Source organism: Psammomys obesus, unplaced genomic scaffold (genome assembly GCF_907164565.1).
Source record: "Psammomys obesus unplaced genomic scaffold, mPsaObe1.curated_primary_1811, whole genome shotgun sequence".
NCBI classification, from domain to species: Eukaryota; Metazoa; Chordata; class Mammalia; order Rodentia; family Muridae; genus Psammomys; species Psammomys obesus.
In genome coordinates, this window is record NW_026596166.1 from 4,623,929 (window position 1) to 4,645,178 (window position 21,250).

A 21,250-nucleotide genomic window follows, 5' to 3' on the forward strand; every position below is an offset into this window, starting at 1 on the left:
CATACTAGTATTTATGTGCCCATATGCCTAGGACCAGTGAAAATATTGATGGCCCCCTATGCTGTTTTAATACCTATGTGAGAAATCAATGTTTACGCTGAAGTTTCAGGCTTTGTATATACAGAATTCTAGCTCTTAACCCAGTTTTATTTTTCTTTTAATTAAATCTCCAATAAATAAACGAATTTCCCCTTTTCACTGAAGTAATAGGATCAAATGCAGGGTTTAGCACAGCTAGGTATCCCTACCACTGAGGAGCACCCCAGGCCACGTTTTTTCTTTTCTATCTCATGTCTCATTTTGCTGTTGTTTTTTTGTTTGTTTGTTTTTTAATGTCCATAGTAGTTTATGATCCAGAGATGATGGGATGTAAGTAGACTGAGCTCAGATGTCACACTGCAAGTATTCACAGCGGGGAGATTCAGGCGAGCAACTTCTTCCACACCCGTTAGATAATTAAACCCAGAAAATGAGTGACAATTATGAGCTACTGTCTTAAAAGCGAGGCCGAGTGGGAGGGAGGTTAGAAGCAGCGAGAACTTGACAGTGACTAATGCTGCTGGCAGCTCAGTGTCTGCATTTTAAACTTCAGATGGGAAGAGGAAAAGGGAAGAAAAAAAAAATCCTTGCTGTAACTGGCCTCAACAACTCAACAGATCTGTCAGGAGGGAAGGCAGGGTGCCACAAGGCAGCTTGGAGACTACTGAGGAGCTCCCGGGAGCTGACCGAGATCAGCACAGGATGCAAGACACCCAAAACGCCAACTTCTGTGGGACCGGAGCTAACAAGAGAGATATTCAGAAGACAAAGATCGTGCCTGGATGAAAGGAAATCAGATATGGTTTAGGAAGGACTGCCATGAGGAATTGAAGAAGCTACTTGAAGTCCAAACACAGAAGGGTGATTGCTGCTGTAATTCATTGGGAGGGAACTTGCCTACCATGCACAAGGCCCTGGGTTTGAGTCCCACAACCACAAAAAAATGGATGAATAAATAAATAGATAGATAGATAGATAGATAGATAGATAGATAGATAGATAGATAGATAAATAAATAAATAAATAAATAGGAGAAGTCTGTAACTGGGCCATACTCCGTCACAGAGCCCAGTGCACAGAAGTAGTTACTGAATTAGGAACTGCATGAAGGTACTCCTGAACTGTTCCTGAAAATTTCTTTTGAAAGAGCAACGCACCACACAGACGGGAGGAGACGCAAAGAGGATGGCTCCGTGGGTAAAAGCACTTGCCGCCAATTTTGATGACACAAGTTCAAATCCGATAAGCGGAGGTTACTAAGAGACTTACAGGTAAGTTGTGTAGTTGGCCTGGACACAGGTGACAGAGGGATGATTCCTGTCCCAGGGAGGAAGGAGTGAGACAGAAAAGGATAGCACAAGATTTCATCAAGCCACGCAGGATGGCAAACCATTTAAAATCCATTAACTGTCCAGGAGCGGTGATGCATGCCTTTAATGCTAGCACCCTGGAGGCAAGGGTAGGCAGATCTCTGGGAGTTCAGGGCCAGGGTGATCTATATAATGAGCTCCAGGTCAGTCAGAACTACAGAGAGAGATCCGGCCTCAAAAACAAACACCTCACTGACTAGGAATCCTCCGTTTAATAATTTTGGATCACAGTTGACCTTGAGTAACTGCAACCAGGGAAAGCAAGATCACGGATAAGGAAAAACTACTGTAGTGTATCACATAAGTGTGCCTTTATTAAGATAAAGGTGTCAGCTACATATATGAAGGCAGAACGGACAGTAGGTGAAGTCCTGCACACCTGTAACCCCACACTCAGGGGCTGGCACAGGACGGTCGTGATTTCAAGGCCAGGACTGGCTACAGGAAGAGCTCTTGTCTCAAATGAACGAGCAAACAAGCAAGCATGCGCCTGTCCCCCCTTCCACTCTCTCTGCACTAAGTCATCTGAGAATTAGTAGAGGACAGTGGCAAGTCATACATCTGACAGCAGGCAGGACAGCCCACCACTGACAACTACTCCCCCACTAACCCACACCAAGCCCCAGCCCCTGATATAAGATGAGCTGAGGGTCCTCTCCCGGCACCACTCACCTGGGACATAGTTGATCCCACAGTCTATGACCACAGCCCCGGGCTTGATCCAGTCCCCTTTCACCAACTCGGGCTGTCCCGCTGCAACCACCAGAATGTCTCCTTTATTTACCTAGGGAGGGGAAGGGATCCAGACTTCAGAAATTAAATAATCACACAGAGAGAGAGAGAGAAAGAAAGGAAATTCCTGAACTGTGGTTTTAAATTTTTAGTTATCAGCAGCACTTTCAGAACACTGGATAAGACCTCAAGCACAAACCACAGAGTTTCTGCTGGCCTGTGCTGTGCCCAAAGCCCCCTATCGCTAGGTGTTTTCCCTAACGGGAAAGGCGGTAAGAACCTGGGAGTGCTGGAAGGAACAGGGGTTTGGAGCAGCAGACTTAGGACAACACTCCTGGTGAGGGAACCCTCTTTCATGAAATGCAAGTGCCACTCCCATCACCACCACTGAACAGTTTAAGAATATTAGAAAGGGGGGTGCCAGGCCTCCATCTTATTCTCTGCCCGTACACAAAAGTAAACCGCCAACAGGAACACAGCCACGTGAGCATTCTTAGACTCCAGACTCCAACATAAGGCTCAAGAACAAGCTCCTGGGGTGAAGAGTGTGGCTCAGTGGTAAAATGCTGCCTACCATAAGGGGCTCAGCCCCAGCCTTCCAACAATAATAACAGCAATAAAATAACCAAGAATAGCTGAAGATGCCCACTGCTCAGCCCTGGAGCACCTCCATCCCCAAGGCCAACAGCATCATGCCTGGGAGAGCTGCACATGATGTAATTACTGTACTGCGTTACTGCCACAGGGCACGATGGTAGAGGAAGTTAGTTTACGGTCAGAAAGATCTGAATAAATGTTGGCAAGTTTATGATTTGAGTTTGCTCCTTCCTTCTGAAAAAAACGAGTCAAGGAACACAGCACAGTTGCTGGTGTTAAGTGAGAGGATATACCTACCTACCTACGCACGCACGCACGCACGCACGCGCACACAGGCATGGAAGCTCGCCCTCCAGACACCTACTCTACTCTGGACCACCTACCTCTTTGTCCAGATGTGCGGTCTTGGAGTGGCAGTTGGTCACCGTGGCATTATTCCACAGAAGCAGGTCATGCATGGGGGCACCGACGATCTTACTCCGCCCAACCACCACGGCGTGCTTTCCAGCAATCTGCACCCCTGGAAGAGAGGCCAGAATGCATCAGAGATGGAGATCCCTGCACCGCCTGAGCAGAAAACAGGGCATGAGTGCACGGAAGCAGGTTCTTTGCAACAAACAGAAACCTTCCTTTGGCAATTGCATTCTCAGCTGCAGCCTCAGACTGGAACTTGTGCACTGTCCTTCTTGCAGTGGGGTTTGGAGTTCTGCTTAGGCCAAGATCTGTTCATTGAGTCATAAGAGAGTGGGAAGAAATCCTACCCTCAAAAAAAGAAAGCTCGACATACGGCTAACAGACATATGGACGTAGTCATCAGATTAAACTACATGGGCAAAACAGTCGTGAAAACTATGGCATATGGAGCAAGGTCAGAGCAAAGGAGGAAATTAGATTGTCATCGGTCGGGCTTTCCAAATTCAGCGAGTTGTTTCTCATCCAAAGTTCTGTCTGGCTTAGGGCCTGAAGCACAGGGTTATTTGCAGGGAAGTGACAACGGGAACTGTAAGTGACTGGAAAGCCTTTTAGCCGACTCAGCGCCTGTGCTTCTGACACTCTATCAGCATCCCCTGTGTTGGGGCCGACCCACCCTGCAGCTCCTTATGCTGTCCCACAGAGCAGTCAAGTGCTCCGCCGCAGCCCTGACCTATGAGGTGCAGTCCGCGACTATCTAGCCTGAGAAGTGAGTGTGGGAGGAGCCTCACTTCCAGGAGGGGCCTGCAGATGAGCTGCTGGCCTGGAAGGAAGCAGAGCGGCCTGGAAAGCTCTGTCCAGCCACTCTATCCCACTGTTGTTGTAGATAAAAAATTAGTTTGGGGCTATATAAATGTTTATAATTAGTCCTAAGATTATCATGGTGGTATTACTTAACCAGCTATCACAAATAATAAGACACAGACACCTGTTAGATTTGATAATTGCCTTATTTACCCTGGGCTGGGCAGGATATTTTACCTACGCTGGCTCAATAACCTCGCCATCCATCTCCCAGCTCCATCCAAAGCCATCCACCTTAATCCTCCTCATCTGGTCTACTTTTCACCTGTAATCCCATGGTACTGGCTTGTATTTTTTGTTTTGTTTTGTTTTTAACTTTTTTTTATTTTTTATTAATTACACTTTATTCATTTTGTATTCCCCCATAAGCCCCTCCCCCTCCCCTCCCGATTCCACCCTCCCTCCCCTTTCTGCATGCATGCCCCTCCCCAAGTCCACTGATAGGGGAGGTTCTCCTCTCCTTCCTTCTGATCTTAGTCTATCAGTTCTCATCAAAAGTGGCTGTATTGTCCTCTTCTGTGGCCTGGTAAGGCTGCTCCCCTCTCAGGGGGAGGTGATCAAACAGCAGGCCAATCAGATTATGTCAGAGGCAGTCCCTCTTCCCATTACTATGTAACCCACTTGGACACTGAACTGCCATGGGCTACACCTGTGCAGGGGTTCTAGGTTATCTCCATGAATAGTCCTTGGTTGGAGTTGGTTTGTATTTTTTTTATCTGGGCCTTTTCACGTCATTATTGGAGTCCTTCCTCTCGGCCCATGTGGTTTCCTTCTCCACACTAACCCGTCATGGTGTCCTCCATCCTCTTCTGTCTCCTGTGATTCTCCTGTCCTCTCTCAGCCTAGGAACCTTGGCCATGTCTATGCGATTCTGCCCTGCCCAGGTACAGGCTGTTCGATCAACCCATCAGGCATGTCTTAGGCAGGTTTACACAACAAGGATACGTGCAATGAGATCTTGGGGGCCAGCAATCCACATCAGACCAACTGCCAGCATCCCATCAAGGCTGAAAAGCTATGAACCCTTGCTTGAGGCAGCCTGAGATTGAAACCATACTTCTTGAAGAGTAATCAGTTCCTTCAGATGACCAGCGCTTAGAGAGTGTTACCATCATGTCTGTCTATACTAGGTGTGAAGTCCTCAAAGTCTGAAGCGAGTAACAAGTACGGCGCTGGGCTGGAGGCGTGGCTCAACTGTAGAGCAGCTACAAGGTCATGCTGGAGGCCCTGGCTTTCATTTCCAGCACAGCAAACCAATCAATCAATGACACCTTATTGTACTAATTAGGATTCAGCAAAGATTTGAAGCTGAGAAGCCACAAGTTAGTAGTTCATAAGGTTTGATTCTATAAAGCTGTAATAATCGTTGCCTAAACATACTGAAGAATATAAACTGTAGGTCTGAACAGTCCTAGCTGGGCCAAGGCTTCTCGTCGCTGGCCGACCACAGACAATTTTCATTACTAACATGGGGCAAATCCCTCGCTTGAAACTTCTGACCTACTTTTTCCTTACAGGACTCATTTCCTTGCAAAAAATAAACTCTGCTGAAAGTATTCATAAGGAAAGTAAAACACGAAGGTACTAGCTATGTTATAAAGTAAGGCGGGGTGACTGCTCACGAGATCCGCTCCAGCCATCTGTCTAGTGCTGGAACCACAGTAGACTTGGTGCTGGCTCCAGGGACAGGATCCCACTGCTTTGCTCACTTTTCTGCTCTCTGAATTCTTACTGCCATTTGGGATTCCCCATCCGACCCCCCCCCCCCCCCCCCCCCCCCACACACACACAAAATCAACTGCTTTGAAGGCACCCAACCCTGGGTTCAAATCTTGACTCTGTCGTCTCTTTTGTCTGTTTGCTTCTTTTTGCTTTCAGTGCAGGGGACTGAGCCTCAGTCCTTGCTTTTGAGGGCCTCAAACTCCTGACCCTCCCCTCTCCTGCTTTTGCCTTCCAAGTGCTGAGGCTGCAAGTGTTTCTGCAAGTACACCAGCTCTAAGCCTGCTTCCTCAGCTATTAAACAGCAGCGAGTGTCCTCCTCGGGGCTGGGGAGAAAAATGAGCATATTTTTCAGCTTTTTTTGTGCATCAAGTCCATTTCCCTGTGAGCTACTTCCTCTGTATTGCACACATCTTGGAGGCTCTTTCTTAGGCAAGAGGCGCCTTCCTGCTGCTGGTTTGGCTCATGTTTACCTGTCTCTTTGATGAGTTCCAAGCATCCCTTAGGCGTGCACGGAATGAAGCAGTTATTTAGATCACCTCTGGCAAGTTTCCCAGCGCTGATGCTAGTCAACCTGAAACGAAGTTGTCAAAATAAGGCGGAAGGAACAGAGCCTCTGTTCTTTAGAAACAAGCGTGGAACTACGCTTCCAGGACAGAAGCGTGCTCTAAACCAAACGAGCAGGCAGCACTCACCCATCCACATCCTTCTCGGGTGAGATAGCATCGATGATGGCTTCCGTGCTGATGGGGTTCTCTGAATCCAAAGGTAGCTGCACTATGAATCCATGCACAGTGGTGTCTTCATTCAGGGAGATGACGTATTTTAACACCTAATAGGAGCGCCACATTTAATTTGTATGTTACACAGATGTTGAAAGGGGGAAGTGATCCGGGCACGGTGGTGCATGCCTGTAATCCCAGCTCTCAGGGAGGCAGAGGCAGGTGGAACTCTGTGAGTTTGAGCCCAGCCCAGTCTACAAAGGGAGTCCAGGACAGCCAAGGCTACACAGAGAAACCCTGTCTCCAAAAACAACAACAAACAAGCAAAAACAAAAAGAAAGAAAGAAAGAAAGAAAGAAAGAAAGAAAGAAAGAAAGAAAGAAAGAAAAGAAAAAAGAAAGGGGGAAGTGAGGGCTGTGAAGAACCTAGAGATCTCTGTCCACAAAGTGTACCTCAGCCCCTAAGGTTCCACCAAAGCAAGCAGACAGTGAGGTACCTCACCAGGCTTGTTCATTGGCTCACCTCAGACTCTGTGGACGTCCTCAGTAATTTAATGTGAGTGGCTTTGATCCCAATCTGCAGAAACAAACACAGGAAACAGGCAAATGGTAGAAGAGCCTGAGAGGTGGGCCCGTCTCTTTGAAGGACTGTGACTGTGTGTGGAGAAGAATCAGCCTGTCCTGTCATTCACCTGTCACCATCGCTCTCGGCACCATCCCACATTCACTCATCTGGCTCTCTGGGAAGAAAACCATCGATAAGAAGCACACTGTGGGCAAACCCAGCTGGGCTAGGTCACGTGACTCTGGCCTGCCCAACAGTTAAATTAGGGTCTGCTGGTGACAGTTTTGTGGAGAGGGGCACAAAGGGCAAGGTTAACCAACAGGACCTTAGGTTGGTGGGGTGGGGGGTTGTGAGTTAGGATGCCAGCATTGGTGCTCTGGGCTTTACCTCTTCAGCAGCCTTCAGCTTCACATTTATATAAAGATTGGAGTCATCTCTGTTGCCAACCTGGAATAATAAATACATGCAAATCAGACAGGAAAAGGCAAAGTGTACAGAAAAACTTCAGGAATTTTAGTTTAGATAAAACGAATACTTGAGCAGTGCTACTCTTGATGAAGAGAACTTTTACAGCTGACAAAGGAGGCTGGGGGAAGGCAGGAAGGCTGGGGGCGAGTACAAGTAGCTTTACTCTCTCACTTGGTTCACACAATCCGTTGGCAATGCCAAGGGAAGAGAACACGTGAAGCCGGAAGCAATGACACGCACCTGGTTTCAAGCCACTCAGAGGGCTGAAGCCTGGGCAACAAAGATAGCCCATCTTTAAAAACAAAAACAAAAACAGGGTGTGTACCTGTACGATATACAAGGCAAGAAAGAGTGCTACAGGCTACCGGAAATGTGGGATTACTTAGAACCGGGCAGCAACTGAACTGAGAAATTATCCTCAGTCCGGACAGACACCAAAGAGGCAGACACACCCAAAAGCACAGTCCACCCACTTTCCTACCCCCAGGAGTGGTGGAAAATGCTCACATCCAGCCATACTGTAGCGAAACCAGCAAGAGAGGAAGCTGGGCTCGCTTATACAGACACCAGCGGGGAGGGTACGCCAGTGCCCACTGCACAGCATGCAGTGCGGGAGACGTTGTGCCCTTTGAACCCTGACCCCACTACACTGTGTAAGTTCTTCATCATGACCATGCTTGCAGTTCTTTATTGCAATCAGTCATCTGTGGAAATTCATGTCACAAATATTCTCTTTGCAGTAAGTTTTGCTTCTCTCCACACTGCAGAGGGCAAGGTGCTGACTAAGGGAAGTCCTTGACAGGACGCAGGCTGGCAGAGGCTGGCCGAGGCCGGCCTTCATAACAGCATTTCCAGAACTTGCCGTGTGGACAGTCTGACAGTCCCTGGGATCTCAGGAATATGGCCTGAATCTGAGCTCTGGTTGTCCCATATGCCTAGGCCCTCAGCTTTTCGGACTAGTTTGAACATCAAAGGAACTAGGAGAGGTCCATAGAGGAACTCAATCCTTGGAGGTTTAGCTGTGTGTGTGTGTGTGTGTGTGTGTGTGTGTGCGTGTTTGGTCTTGCCTCCTGCATGCTGGATGCTAGGCAAGTGCTGAGCCTGCAGTACATGCCCAGCCCTAACCCTCTCGTAGGGAAGCTGGTTATATAATCAATGATAGACTAGATGCAGGAATGTTTAAAGAACATTAAATTCCTGACTGGCAGTCAAGTAGGCGGGTGGTAGACTGGTTCCCCAGAACACATCTTAATCCCAATATGATTTATCAAGAATGTTACTTAAGCATTTCATCCTGAGTGCTAACCCTTCCTGCAAAGGGGCTGTGCCTTATGCCATCAGAAAGACCCAACACAATTCAAGGCAGATGTGGAGGCACACACCTGTAATCTTAGCACTTAGAAGGCTGAGGCAGGAGGGAGACATGTGAGTCTGAGATCAACCTAGGTCTCACGTAGCCCAAACTGACCTAGAATCTTTTATGTAGCCAAGGCTGGCCCTGCTCTTCCTGCATCTGTCTCCCACATGCTGGGATTATAAATCCTGGTCCAGCTCCTTTGCAAACACTTTTTATAACAGGCCAGACAGAGTGCATGTTAAAGTTTGTTTTTTTCTTTTCTCTTTCAGACAGGGTCTCACTTGTGTAGTCCTGGTTGGTCTAGAACTTGCTATGTAAACCAGGCTGGTCTTGAACTCACAGATATCTGCCTGCTTCTGCCTCTCAAGCATGGGGATTAAAAACATGCAATATTACACCATGGAGCACACAGTTGTAATCCTGGCATTTTTGAGGTGTCTGCAGAGTTCAAGGCCAGTCTTAGCTGCACAGCAGGTTCAATGTCAACTCCTGTTACGTAAAACCTGTCTCAAAACAAAACAAAACAAAAAACCCAAACAACAAAAACAACTATCACCACTCAACTCCAAAAAATCCACCAGCCTCGTCCTCAGGAATATACTAAAAGGCAGATTGCACAGGTATAACAGGAGGACTGAGGGGTCCAGGCTTGGGAGGCCCATCCATCTTAGAGGCCGTGGTGAGGCCCCAGGGGCTCATGGAAGTAAAATGGAAGACAATGAGTGGATCCCCTCTCCAAGCTGGGCCACCCGGTCAAGGACATGAAGATCATCCCCCTGGATGAGATCTACCTCTTTTCCATGCCTATCAAGGAATCTGTGCTCACTGAGATATTCTCCAGAGTGTCCCTAAATGATGACATTCTAAAGATCATGCAGATATGGGCTGCAATGGCCATGTTGGTCTCGGTGTTAGGTGCTGCAAGGAGGTAACCTGTACCATCTGAGGGGCCTTCATCTTGGCCAAGCCTTCCATTGGCAAGCCCCACCCAAGGTGGCAGTCACGGAGGCTTTGTGCTGCTGTGCCTCATCCCTGTCCCCAGAGGCAATGGCATGATCTGTTCCTGTCCCCAAGAAGCTGCTTGGATAGCCAGTGTTAATGACGGCTACATACACATCAGCCAGGATGTGCACTGCCACCCCGGACAACTTTGCCAAGGCTACCTCTGAGGCCACCTCCAAGCCTACAGCTACCCAACTCCCAATTTCTGGAAAGAAACTCTGTTCAACAAGTCTCCCCAGCAGGAATTCACCGACCATCTTGTGAAAACTCACACCAGAGCCTCCACCCAGGCTTCATACGGGTTTTTACACTAGAAAGTGCAGTGTAGGAAGGAAGGAAGGAAGGGAAGGAGGGAGGGAGGGAGAGAGGAGGGAGGGAGGGAGGAAGGGAGGAAGGGAGGGAGGAAAGAAAGGAAGTCAACAAGCATATACTTGGACTAGAACATGAATATCCTGCCGTTTGTTTGTTGAATATGGATTGAATTTACAGCTGTGCATCCACACCTTGGCTGTATGGATGTCCTTGAAGAGAATGTTAATGAGCTTGAGATCCTGCAGCCTGCTGGCCTTCGAAGTAGACCCCTATGAATGTGAAGAGACTGTTGCCAGTAAGAGCCAAAATGACCTCTGGCTATCTTTATAGCTCCATTTGTTATCCACCTTGTATCTGACTTCCTCATAACCTTTAGACAAACCTCTAGAAATAAGCTTGAGTTTAGCCTCTATTAACCCTTGAACTAAGAACAAAAATAACACCTAAGTCAATTTCCTTGCTTTGGTATATCGCACCTACCTGATTGCCCCACCTATGTATTTTGTTGACTGATAACTTTCTTTTAGTCATTCAGATCATCTGAATCCATATTTCCTGATTTCTCATGGCCACTTGTAATTGGCTGAGAATAAACTATTTTCTTATTTCCATAAGCAGTGTTAATTTTTATGGTGACAAGAGAGAAAAACAAGCAGGTTTTGGAATCAGTGCTTGGCTGGGATGCAAAACTCATCCTTTTTGACTGGCTTTGGCCAACCCCACAAGATGTTTGGGCATCAATTACTGTTAGGACAGCTTTTATCTTACAGGGGTAATGTAGCAATTAGTACAATCACAAATATATACAGAACCTTTGAACCACAATAAACACTTATCTATGTAAGTAGTGCTATTGTTTCATCAGTAAAAAGGGAGTGTAGTTGGGTGAGTTATGATAAGATTTATACTTTAACACGAGCTTCCTGCTGGAGACAGTTCAGAGGCTAAGAGCACCGGATGCTTCTTCAGAAGAGCCTGGGTTTGATTCCCAGCAACTGTACAGCAGTTCACAACCATCTGTAAACATCTGTAGCTCCAGGGGATTCAAACGTCTCTTCTGGCCTACATGGGTACCAGGTATGCATATAGTGCACAGATATACATGTAGGTTCATTCATACACTTAAAAAAAAAAAAAAAAAAGGATGGAGGTGTTTAGACTAGAAGCAGAAAACCAGTGAGGGTGACCCAGAGTGGGAAGAACAGGGACCTAAGGCAGGGAACAGATTCCAAGACCCAAGAAGCAGATTTCGCAGGACAATAGCCTCAGGAGGATGAGACTTTGTCTTGTTTTGGAGACAGGGTCTCACACAGGAATAGACTGGCCTTGAACTTCTAGTCTTCTGGCCTTTATCTGAGCGCTAGGATTACCACCCAGGCTTTGAATAGAGATGACCTTAGACCTCTGGCATAGGTGTGGAGAAGACATCAAAATCTCAGGGCAAAAAAGATAAGAGGTCTGAAGAAAAGGTGAGATGGCAGTATCTTATGTAGCCTTACAATCAAAGAACAAGCCTTTGTTCCATTGCTGAGACATATGCAGCAGAAATTGCTTAGACTACAGTAGACACTTGCAAAATCAGTAAATTTGAAGTCAATTAAATACATACATATATATGTATGTATTTATATTTTATAAATTTTATATTTTATATTTAAATATATATTTTATATTTAAATATATATTTAAATATAAAATATATAATATTTTATATTATATATATGGTTTATATTTTAACCAACCCTTTTCTTAGCAATATATATTGCTAAGAAAAGGGTTGGTTAAAAGAACTTAGGCTGGTATTGTGGCAGGCCACTGTTATTCCAGCACTAGGGAAATAGAAACAGAAGGATATCAAGTTCAAAGCCATTTTAATTTAAGGGCCAGTCTGAGATAGAGAAGACCCTTTCATGACAAAAACATATACTAAAGGAAGAGGAGGAAGGAAGAAACTACAACGACTGAAAGACCTTAACTGGTTTCCTTTGCAATTCTACAATCATGCACACTTCATAAAACAGAGGAGCTTGGTTTTGTAGACAGAAAAAAGGCTAAGGAAAGCAGGAAGGAAGAGCACCCGCCATTTTAAAGTTATTTGCTCTGGAAGGTGGCAGGGAGGGTCAGGGTGTCAGAACTACAGAAAGAACAGATGGGGCAATGTCAGGTCACAGAGAAACTGGGCAGTTTGGGCAATTTGGTTGCTTTTCCTCAGGTCAGATAAACAGCTCCGTGGCATTGACTATCATTAGCATAACTGGCTCCATTTTGACCTCTCACAGGACCCAGGGAAGTAGCTTAGTCCAATGATTTACAAAAATGAATTCCATTTTTCTTCTCCTGCTCCACCACTGAGCTACACCTCCAACCCAGAGTCACAGTTCTTGCCCACGACATGTATTTCTTCCCACAACAAACAATTAAGAATCAGTCAAGAAGAATCCAGTCCCCAAATGTGCCGGGTCTACACCCACCACACAAATCTGTGGTTCTTAGTTATCTGAGGAGAGGCAAAAAAGGAAAAGCTACCACAGTGTGGAGCACAGCAGGGAGAGCCACAGCCTTCTGTGCGGACATTTCTGCTCCGCCCAGGCGGTGTAGATAAACAGCAGTGTGGGCCGGGGGAAGGCGGCATTTAACTACCACCCATTCTGAAATTCTTGATACATAAGGGACAGAGGCTTAGCACAGGATTAATTGGCATATGTGCAGGCGGGCACAGAGAGAATGTGGGACAAGGAAGATGGTGACTCTGAAACAAGTTTCAAATGAAAGCTATTTCTGCTGCCAAAATCAATCCTTCAGGAACCCATCTGTACATATGTCCAAGCAAATAGTTGCCTCCCTAGTGGATGAATTTAGAGATCAGGAGGAATGGAGTTTGGCAATATTTCCTATGAAGGAAAAGAAAAAGGGTGGAAAAGCTTGGTACATGCCTCCCTGATTCCAGCACTTGGAAAGCTGAGGCGTGAGGGCTGCCCTGAGTTCAAGGCCAGCCTTGAACATACATACATAGTGAGCTCCAGGCTAGCCAGATGTACACAGTAAGATCCTATCTGAAAATATGAGTGAATGAATAAATGAAAGCAAGCAAGAGAAATTACACTGAACTACATTAATGTATACATAACGTACAAATACGATTATATATATGTGTGTGTGTGTGTGTGTGTGTGTTGTAATCAGCGCATGGGGGGCAGAGGCAGGATGATCAATGTAAGTTTGAGTTGATCCTGGTCTACAGAGTGAGACCCTGACTAAAAGGATATCATTAAAATGAATAAAAATGATTATCTTTCTTTAAAATGAGGGTTCCACTAAGAAGAGTACAGCTGTCTTCATAGGAGCAATTCTCCAAAGAGAAATGAACACTGCAATAGAAATACATACACTTGCCATAGTAAATATATACGTATCCAGGGAGGCAAAAGACATGACTCTTCGCAAAATGAGGACCCCTTAAGTTGTTCTGATACAATCATAGTTGGACAGGCAGCTTGTTGCTGGGTAGATAGCCTTGCAGAAATGTTTTCTGTATGGGGTTGTGGTTTTGTGGAAGGTTGTGGTGTATCGGTATAGAGACTTTATGATACAGTAATGTCTGACAATGGTCCCTTTGTGAGCCTCTCTCTGTCGAGGTTTGTCATTAGCAATTTCATTTTAAATTCTGACCTTTTGTATGATGACATTTGCCTTTTTTTTTTTTTTAATTATGTTGACTTTTGTATGGGTGGCACAAAAGTGGCAGGGGGTAGGTCTGCTGGTGGTGGCAGAAATCAAGCCAAGGACACCAACCCCCCCCCATTCTTCCATGTCTCCCACCCTGCCACAGCCCCTCAGTGAAGATAGATGTCAGTTTCACTGAGGAGTGCTCTTGACAAGTCGTCCCAGTTATTGATGTTATTAAACTTCAACCTGGGAACCTCTTCAAGACTGTATGTAAAGAAACCAGGAAGTTCCCACAGCACTCCTGCTGTCTGTGAGGGAAGCTCTGCGGCTATTAATAGGCCAAGCATTTGTGCTATTTTGTCTTGCCAGATAAACCAGATGCATTTTTCCACAGAAAACCAACTTTTCTTGAAAGAACTGACAAACAATGATTACTCAGGCTTGAGTATTTTGCAAATAAATTCTAAAAATGATCAACTGAGGCACTACAGATTTGCAGCCCCACCACTCGGGAGGACTAGGCAAGAGGATGAACAAAAGTCTAAGGACAACATAGTGTGGCCACAAATTATAGGCATGGTTAAATTAAAGTGTAAAATCCCACAAAAAAAAAAAAAAAAAAAACAAAAAAAAACCAGAAACAAAACCATTGACTCTTGGCATGCTGATTAGTTTTATGTCAATTTGACACAATCAAGACTCGTTTGGGAAGGGGGAACCTCAACTGAGAAAATGGGCCCAGCAGACGGCTCTGTGGGCAAACCTGTGGGGCATTTCTTAATTAGTGACTGATGTGGGTGGGCCCAGCCCATTGTGGGTGATGCCATCCTACAGGCAGGTGGTCCTGGGGTGTATAAAAAAGAAGGCTGAGTAAGTCTTGGGCAGCAAGCCAGAAAGCGGCAGCCCTCCATGGCCTCTGCGCCAGGTCTCGCCCTGACTTGCTCTGCTGAGGGACTGATACGGAACTATCGTATGAAGGAAACCCTTTCCTTCCCAGGTTGCTTTTGATCACGGTGTTCTACCACAGTAGTAGAATAAGTTAAGACAACTGGTCTGAGGTAACATACTAGCATGTGCTGGCTAGTTTTTATGTTAATTTGACTCAGGCTAGAGGCATCTGAGAGAACGGAACTCAGTTGAGAAAATGCCTCCATAAGATCAGTCTATAGGCAAATCTGCAGGGCATTTTCCCCACTCCGGACATAGCTTTTATTATGTCCAACAAATTTAGTTTCCATATTTTGCACAGGGTTTTGCCATATAGCCAGGGCTGCCTTGAATTCACAGCAATCCTCCTGCGTCAGCATCCCAAGGGCTGGGAGTTTGCATACGTGCCATAATGCCCATCTGTCTATTTTCTTACTGTGTGCACCACTGTGGAAGGGCCCAGCCTATGGTGGGTGGGGCCATCCCTGGGCTGGTGGTCCTGGGCTCTATAAGAAAGCAGGCTGAGCAAGCCATGAGGAGCAAGCCTATAAGCAGCACGCCTCCATGGCCTCTGCCTCAGCTCCTGCCTCTATTTTTATGCCAGTTTGTGTTCCTGCCCTGGTGTCCCTCAACAGACATAGAGATATAGAAACCACATAAGCCCTTCCCTCTCCAAGCTGCTTTCATTCACGGTCATCACAGTGATAGTAACGCCCATTAAGACAACTCCTGAAAGTTATTCTTTGACCTCCTACAGAGCACCACGGCACGCACATGCACCCATTAAAAAAAAAAAAAAAAGTCAACAGGTAACACATGCCTTCTCACCAAATTTTACTACCAAAACGTTCTAAACTGGAGATGCTAGTGCATGTCTATACTCTCGGTGCTCTGAAGGTCACTGTCAGCCGGGGGTACAAAGCAGGGCCTGTCTCAAAGCTCTTTCTCCATAATGTTTACGCTAACATACCGAGAATTTCCTACTGGCATTTTGAAACAAACTATATTTAACACTTAATCTGGGGGATGGGAGGGCTGGTTCGGAGGGACAGAGTATTGTTCTCAGCACCCACACTGCGGAGCTCACAACCACCACTAACTTCAGCTCCAGGGAATCTGATACCTCCTCTGGACTCCAGCGGTGTCTGTGTTCATGTATGCACATACCCACCCAAGGATTAAACTTATACCAGCCCTTAAAAATAAAGAAATAAAAACCTCTTAGGGCAGGGTCTGGTGGTACACACATTGAATCCCAGCACTCAAGAGGTGAGGTAGGCAGACAGAGCTCTCTGAATTAGAAGCCTGGTTGACCCAAATTTTATTTCCAATACAGTAACTGTTAATAGCTAAGTTCCGAGAGATCTCTAACATTTACGAGTACAAGGGGTCCTAAGAAGACCTACGGGGCAGGGCTAATGGTGCGGCTCAGGGGGTGCAGGACGTGCCTAGCATGCAGGAAGCCCCATGTTCCAACCCCAGCAACCCCACAAATCCAGGCAACAATCCTGGCAGTCGGGAGGCAGAGGCAGGAAGATGCGAGTTCAAGGTCATCCTTGCCTACATGGCAGAAGTCTGGGGTGCCGCAGCCTCCAGTGCTGTGGAGAGGCTGGGTTTAAGGGTGGCATTAAGGGAAACAGATGTTATACTACCTGCAGGATTGCCAGGCCAGGGGTGAAGCCAGGAACTTGCTCCTTCATCTGAGTAACCTGGTTCTTCAGCCGCTCCCTTATTTGCCTAGAGGGAAAGGCAAGGTGGGATTATCATTACTTCATGGGCAGATCATAGGATACATCTCTAGGAAATCAAAACCACCTTCGCTGATGGATATTATCAGGTATGCCGTATCTCATGGCCTTCCTGATTTCCCAGGCCTCAATTTAACTTGCCTTGTTTTCTGGCTTCTATTGACAGCCACTGAATCAAGAGTTAAGTGTAGGAAGAGTCGATTTAAAATACCTCATTTGGGGGATGAAGACAAAGTTCAACAGCAGATATAGAATTGCTGCTGCAGAAGACCCGGCCTCATGACCATCATGATACTAAGGGCCAGGCATGGTGGCTCAGCTGCTCAGGGTCAAAAGTTCAAGGTTTTTCTGGGCTATAAGTGAGTTCAAGGCCAGTCAGGGCAACTTAAAATGAAAAATAAAATCTGGGTATAGGGAGGAGACTCCTGTAATGCCAGTATTCAATGAGGCTGAAGCAAATTACTGGGTGTTCGAGGCCAGCTTGAGCTACGTACAAATATCAAGTAAGCCCATACATAGCAAAGGCCATGCCTCAATAAAAAGAATTCAAGTTTACTAAAAATCTCCAATTTTTATTTCTAGTTAGTAACCTTGTCTTTTTTCTTTTTTGGTTTCTTGAGACAGGGTTTCTCTGTGTAGCCTTAGCTGTCTTGGACTCACGTTAGAACAGGCTGGCTTTGAACTCACAAATATCCACCTGCCTCTGCCTCCCGGAAAGCTAGAATTACGCCACCATGCCTGGCAACCTTTTTTTTCTTTTCCAAAGCGTTAATCAACACAATAATAAAGTTCAAAACAAGAATAGGCTGTAGATTTTTGTTGTTACTTTTAAACTGGATTTGACCCGGACCATGGACAATACAGCTTGCTGGGAAACAAGATCAGGCTCCCTTGCAGCCGCTGAGCTTCTGCTTCCCAGGAGTCCCATTGCTGCTCCCTGACAAGGAGTTGTGACAGGAGGACAGAGTTAAGGACAAGCTCTGAGTTCTGCTGTCAAGTTCTCAGGCTTGCCTCTTCTTCCCGCTCCCTTCCCTCTAACCTGTCAGTCAAAGCACCTGCCTTTAATCCCAGCAGCTGGGAGGTAAAAGCCAGAGGGTTAGGAGTCTGGGTTATCCTCCGCTACACACTAAGTTCAGGTCTAGCCTGAGACTGTGTCTTAAAAACAAAAAAAAAATGGGATAGGATGGAAGAGGGGCACATGGTAGGCCAATATTTTCTGCCTTATCCCAACTTAAGCAAAACCTATGCTTACAAGCAATTACTAGCAAGACATAAAAAATGGCTCAAAGAGAGCAGGGGGAAAAAAAGAAGAGGTGGTCACTTCTGAGACTACCCTGTTGTCAAGTAAGACGTCAGAGGTGTTCTGTGTGTCACTCGCAAAGGAAACACAGGCTCACAATAGACCTGGAGCCAACAGGCAAAAAGATGAGCAAATGCCACGGCCTGGGAGCAGGCAACTGATGATGAGAAGTGGGGAGCAGCGGCCAGCACAAAGACTAGTTTCTTCTAATGTAACAGGAGGTCACCACAGGGTCTTGAACTCAGGTCACATGGTCATTTGTACACCGTTACTTGGCTTGTTCCGGTTGCTGAATTGAAAACGGACCAGGGATGCTGCAGTCTGAGGTACTAGAAAGAAACCATGGCCACTACAAAGTACAGGCCGGCAACGGTCTACAGCATTGACGACAGGTTAACTAAAAAAACACGAGAGGGTTCTAGACCTGTCTGCAGGAAGCACATAAAAGATGCCACATACAGGCTGTGAGCTTTGGGGACAGGAAAACCAGCAATGGGGAGTATTCCAAGGCCCAGAGCAGATTTCACACCAACACGCTCAATCTATTTACCAAATCCTCTAAAAGTAATTAGGCATTTGAGACTCAAAAGTTGGAGGTCTAGGGAGAAATAAAAATAAAAACACTCAGCAGGTGGCTAAGCCACAGGAACTCAGCGCCAGCGGTGGCGAATTGGAAAACACTGGTTTTGCTCAGTAGGATAAGACCATAGAACAGAATGTTCCAGAGTTCTAGTCTGCCACTTAAAAGAACCTAAGCTTGAATTTTCCTTGTTTGGGGAAGAAAAGGTTTTCGTTGGAAATCGTTTACATTGACTCTTCTCAACTTTTTTTTAACAGGCAGCCCTCTCTTTGTATGCATGTTTTCATGTATACAGGTATGTGCATGTATATGGAGGTTTGTGCATGTGTGTGGAGATTGGAGGACAACCTTGGTTGCCATTTAAAATCTCTTACTGGCCTGGAACTCACTCACACTGGCTAACTAATGACGCACAGAAATCTGGGCTATACCCATAAATGGCCAGCCACAGTGGCACACACCCTTAATTGCAGCACTTGGGAGGCAAAAGCAGGTAGATCTTTGGGAGTTTAAGGCAAGCCTGGTCTACATAATGAGGTCTAGGCTAGCCAGAGTTATGTGGTGAGACATTGTCTCAAACACAAATACATAAAATTACTGTGTGTATGCCATAGTATCTATGTGGTCAAAGGATAACCTGAGAGTCAATTTTCTCTTCCCATGGTGCGGGTCTTGAACTCCTGAACTCAAGTCATCAGGCTTGCTAGCGGGTATCTTTACCCATTGCGCCATCTCACTGGGCCCCTTTCTTTTTCTTAATAAGCCATCTCTATTTCTAGTGCTTTGAGGAAGAAAAAGCACTCTGCTTTTGCTTTCTGGGTTGGCTACTAAGAACCCTAAAATAAAGAGTTGGAGGAAAGCTAAGAGTCGGCTACAGCTGGAGCAATGGCAGTTGAGGAGCCACGGAGGAGGAGCATGGAGAGAAAACGCAAGCCCACCTTCACCTGGTCTCAAGGCTATAGTACATTAAATGGTAGTAAGTGCTTCAATTATAGCACGAAGTTCCCTGAAAGTCTAAGTGCTGTAGCAGAATGACTTCCCAATCATTACAGTCTTCTAAGTCATCAGTTGCAGGAGCCTCCGTGCCTCTCCACTGCCCTTGGGTTAGATCTTGCATGGATAAGGACACCAGAGCCACGTGAGGCCTAAAGAGGCAACTGGAAATACTCATGGCAGATTCACAGTATTCTTCACCAACCACCTACAGCCTAAGGGAAGACATTTGTCAGTCTCTGTATAAGAGCAAGCAGTACTGAAGTGTGCACGGAAACCCAAAAGCCAGGGTAGCACTCAAGTCTTTTTGGTTCTGATTGATGGACACCAGTAAAATAATCGTAGCCAAGTTGATATGACTCATGGACACAGGTGCAGTTTTAAGATGCTACTGGCATCTAGTGGGTAGAAATCAGAGGTGCAAGAAATAGATTTGGTTGAGAGAGGCTTCAAAAATGTATTATTTTTCCCAGCACTCGAGAGACAGAGGCAAGTGGATTGCCGTGAGTTCGAGGCCAGCCTAGTCTACAAAGCAAGTCCAGGACAGCCAGAGCTACACAGAGAAATCCTACCTCAAAAAAATAAAATTTAAAAGTAGACTATGTGGATGTGGTGGTGCATGTCTTAATCCCAGGACTCAGGAAGCAGAGGCAGGTGCACCTCTATGAGTTCAAGGCCAGCGTGATCTACAGAGACTTCCAAGATAGACGGAGCTATAAAATAGAGACCCTGTCTCAAAAATCAAAGCAAACAGTGGTCTATAAGGCTGAAGAGATGGCTCAGTGAGTTACAGCACTTACCGATAAACCCAACAACCTGCGTTTAATCAATCCCTGGAGCCCACATATAGAAGGAGAGAAATGACTCCCCACCAGTTGTCCTGACCTCCAAGCACAGGCTGTGGCATGACACCACCAAGCTCCTCCCCTCCGCCCTTTACCAAATAAAAGTATAAGCAGACCACGAATCCACCAAACACCCATACACAATTAATGTAAATCGAATTAAAAAAAAATTTAAAGATTTATTTATGTGCATGGGTGTTTGCCTGTATTTAGGTACGTGCTCCATGTGTGTGCCTGGTACCTGTGGAGAACAGAAGAGGGGCCATATCCCTGGAACTGGAATTGCAGGTGGTTGGTTGGGTTGGAAGCTTCCATGTGCTAAGAACCTAAGCCTGGCCCTCTGGAAGAACAACCAGGATTCTTAACCCACTGCCCCAACAAGAACGTCTTAATTAAAAAAAAATAAAGAAAGTTTAAACAGCAAATTATAAACCAGCAGCGGTAGCTCCTGCCTGTAATCCCAACACTCAGAAAATCGAGGGAGGAGGACTGTTACGCTTATAGGTCAGCTATAGACTAAGTCAGCCTGGGCTACAGAATAAGAGCCTAATAATCCCAGACTAGTGAGATAGCCCAGTGAATTAAAGAGCTTGCTACCAAGACTAACAACCTGAGTTCAATTGCTTGAATCCACATGGTAGAAGCAGAGGGAGACCCTACCTCAAAATAGAAAGACAGATAGATATAGACAGAGAGACAGACAGATAATTAATTCATTCGAGAAGGATAACAGAGAAAATCACAATCAGAATCCCAGTGTACTCAAGGAAGGGTAAGATCCCTGAACATGTCCTGGCACCCTACCTTCCACCCTCCTCAAGGAAGGACTGGACCAGCGTCCACTCAGATCCAACAAGCTCCTGACATCAGGCATTCAGAGCGTACGGAATGCAGCCCGGTGGCTGGGCTCCTGCCTGGCACACACAGCCCCCGTTTCAATGCCAGCACTTCAAGAATACAGAACAGAACATTGCTAACCCCTCCATCGTCTTTCAAAGAGTCAGGCATCCAGATGTTTAAGTATACTTTGCGAC

General features: G+C 46.0%; 1 protein-coding gene across 1 annotated transcript in view; it reads right to left on the bottom strand.

Moving 5' to 3' along the window:
• Window positions 1-384: 384 nt before the first annotated feature.
• Window positions 385-21,250, bottom strand: part of LOC129667641 (uncharacterized) — a 33,303-nt gene continuing 12,437 nt past the window's right edge. Inside the window, exons 5-12 of the mRNA XM_055595312.1 lie at window positions 16,403-16,487; window positions 7,406-7,465; window positions 6,977-7,030; window positions 6,428-6,564; window positions 6,206-6,306; window positions 3,122-3,258; window positions 2,020-2,193; window positions 385-396 (exon numbers count right to left, since the gene is read on the bottom strand). Of these exons, the coding sequence (XP_055451287.1) occupies window positions 385-396; window positions 2,020-2,193; window positions 3,122-3,258; window positions 6,206-6,306; window positions 6,428-6,564; window positions 6,977-7,030; window positions 7,406-7,465; window positions 16,403-16,487 (760 nt within the window). The remainder of the gene's footprint in view (window positions 397-2,019; window positions 2,194-3,121; window positions 3,259-6,205; window positions 6,307-6,427; window positions 6,565-6,976; window positions 7,031-7,405; window positions 7,466-16,402; window positions 16,488-21,250) is intronic.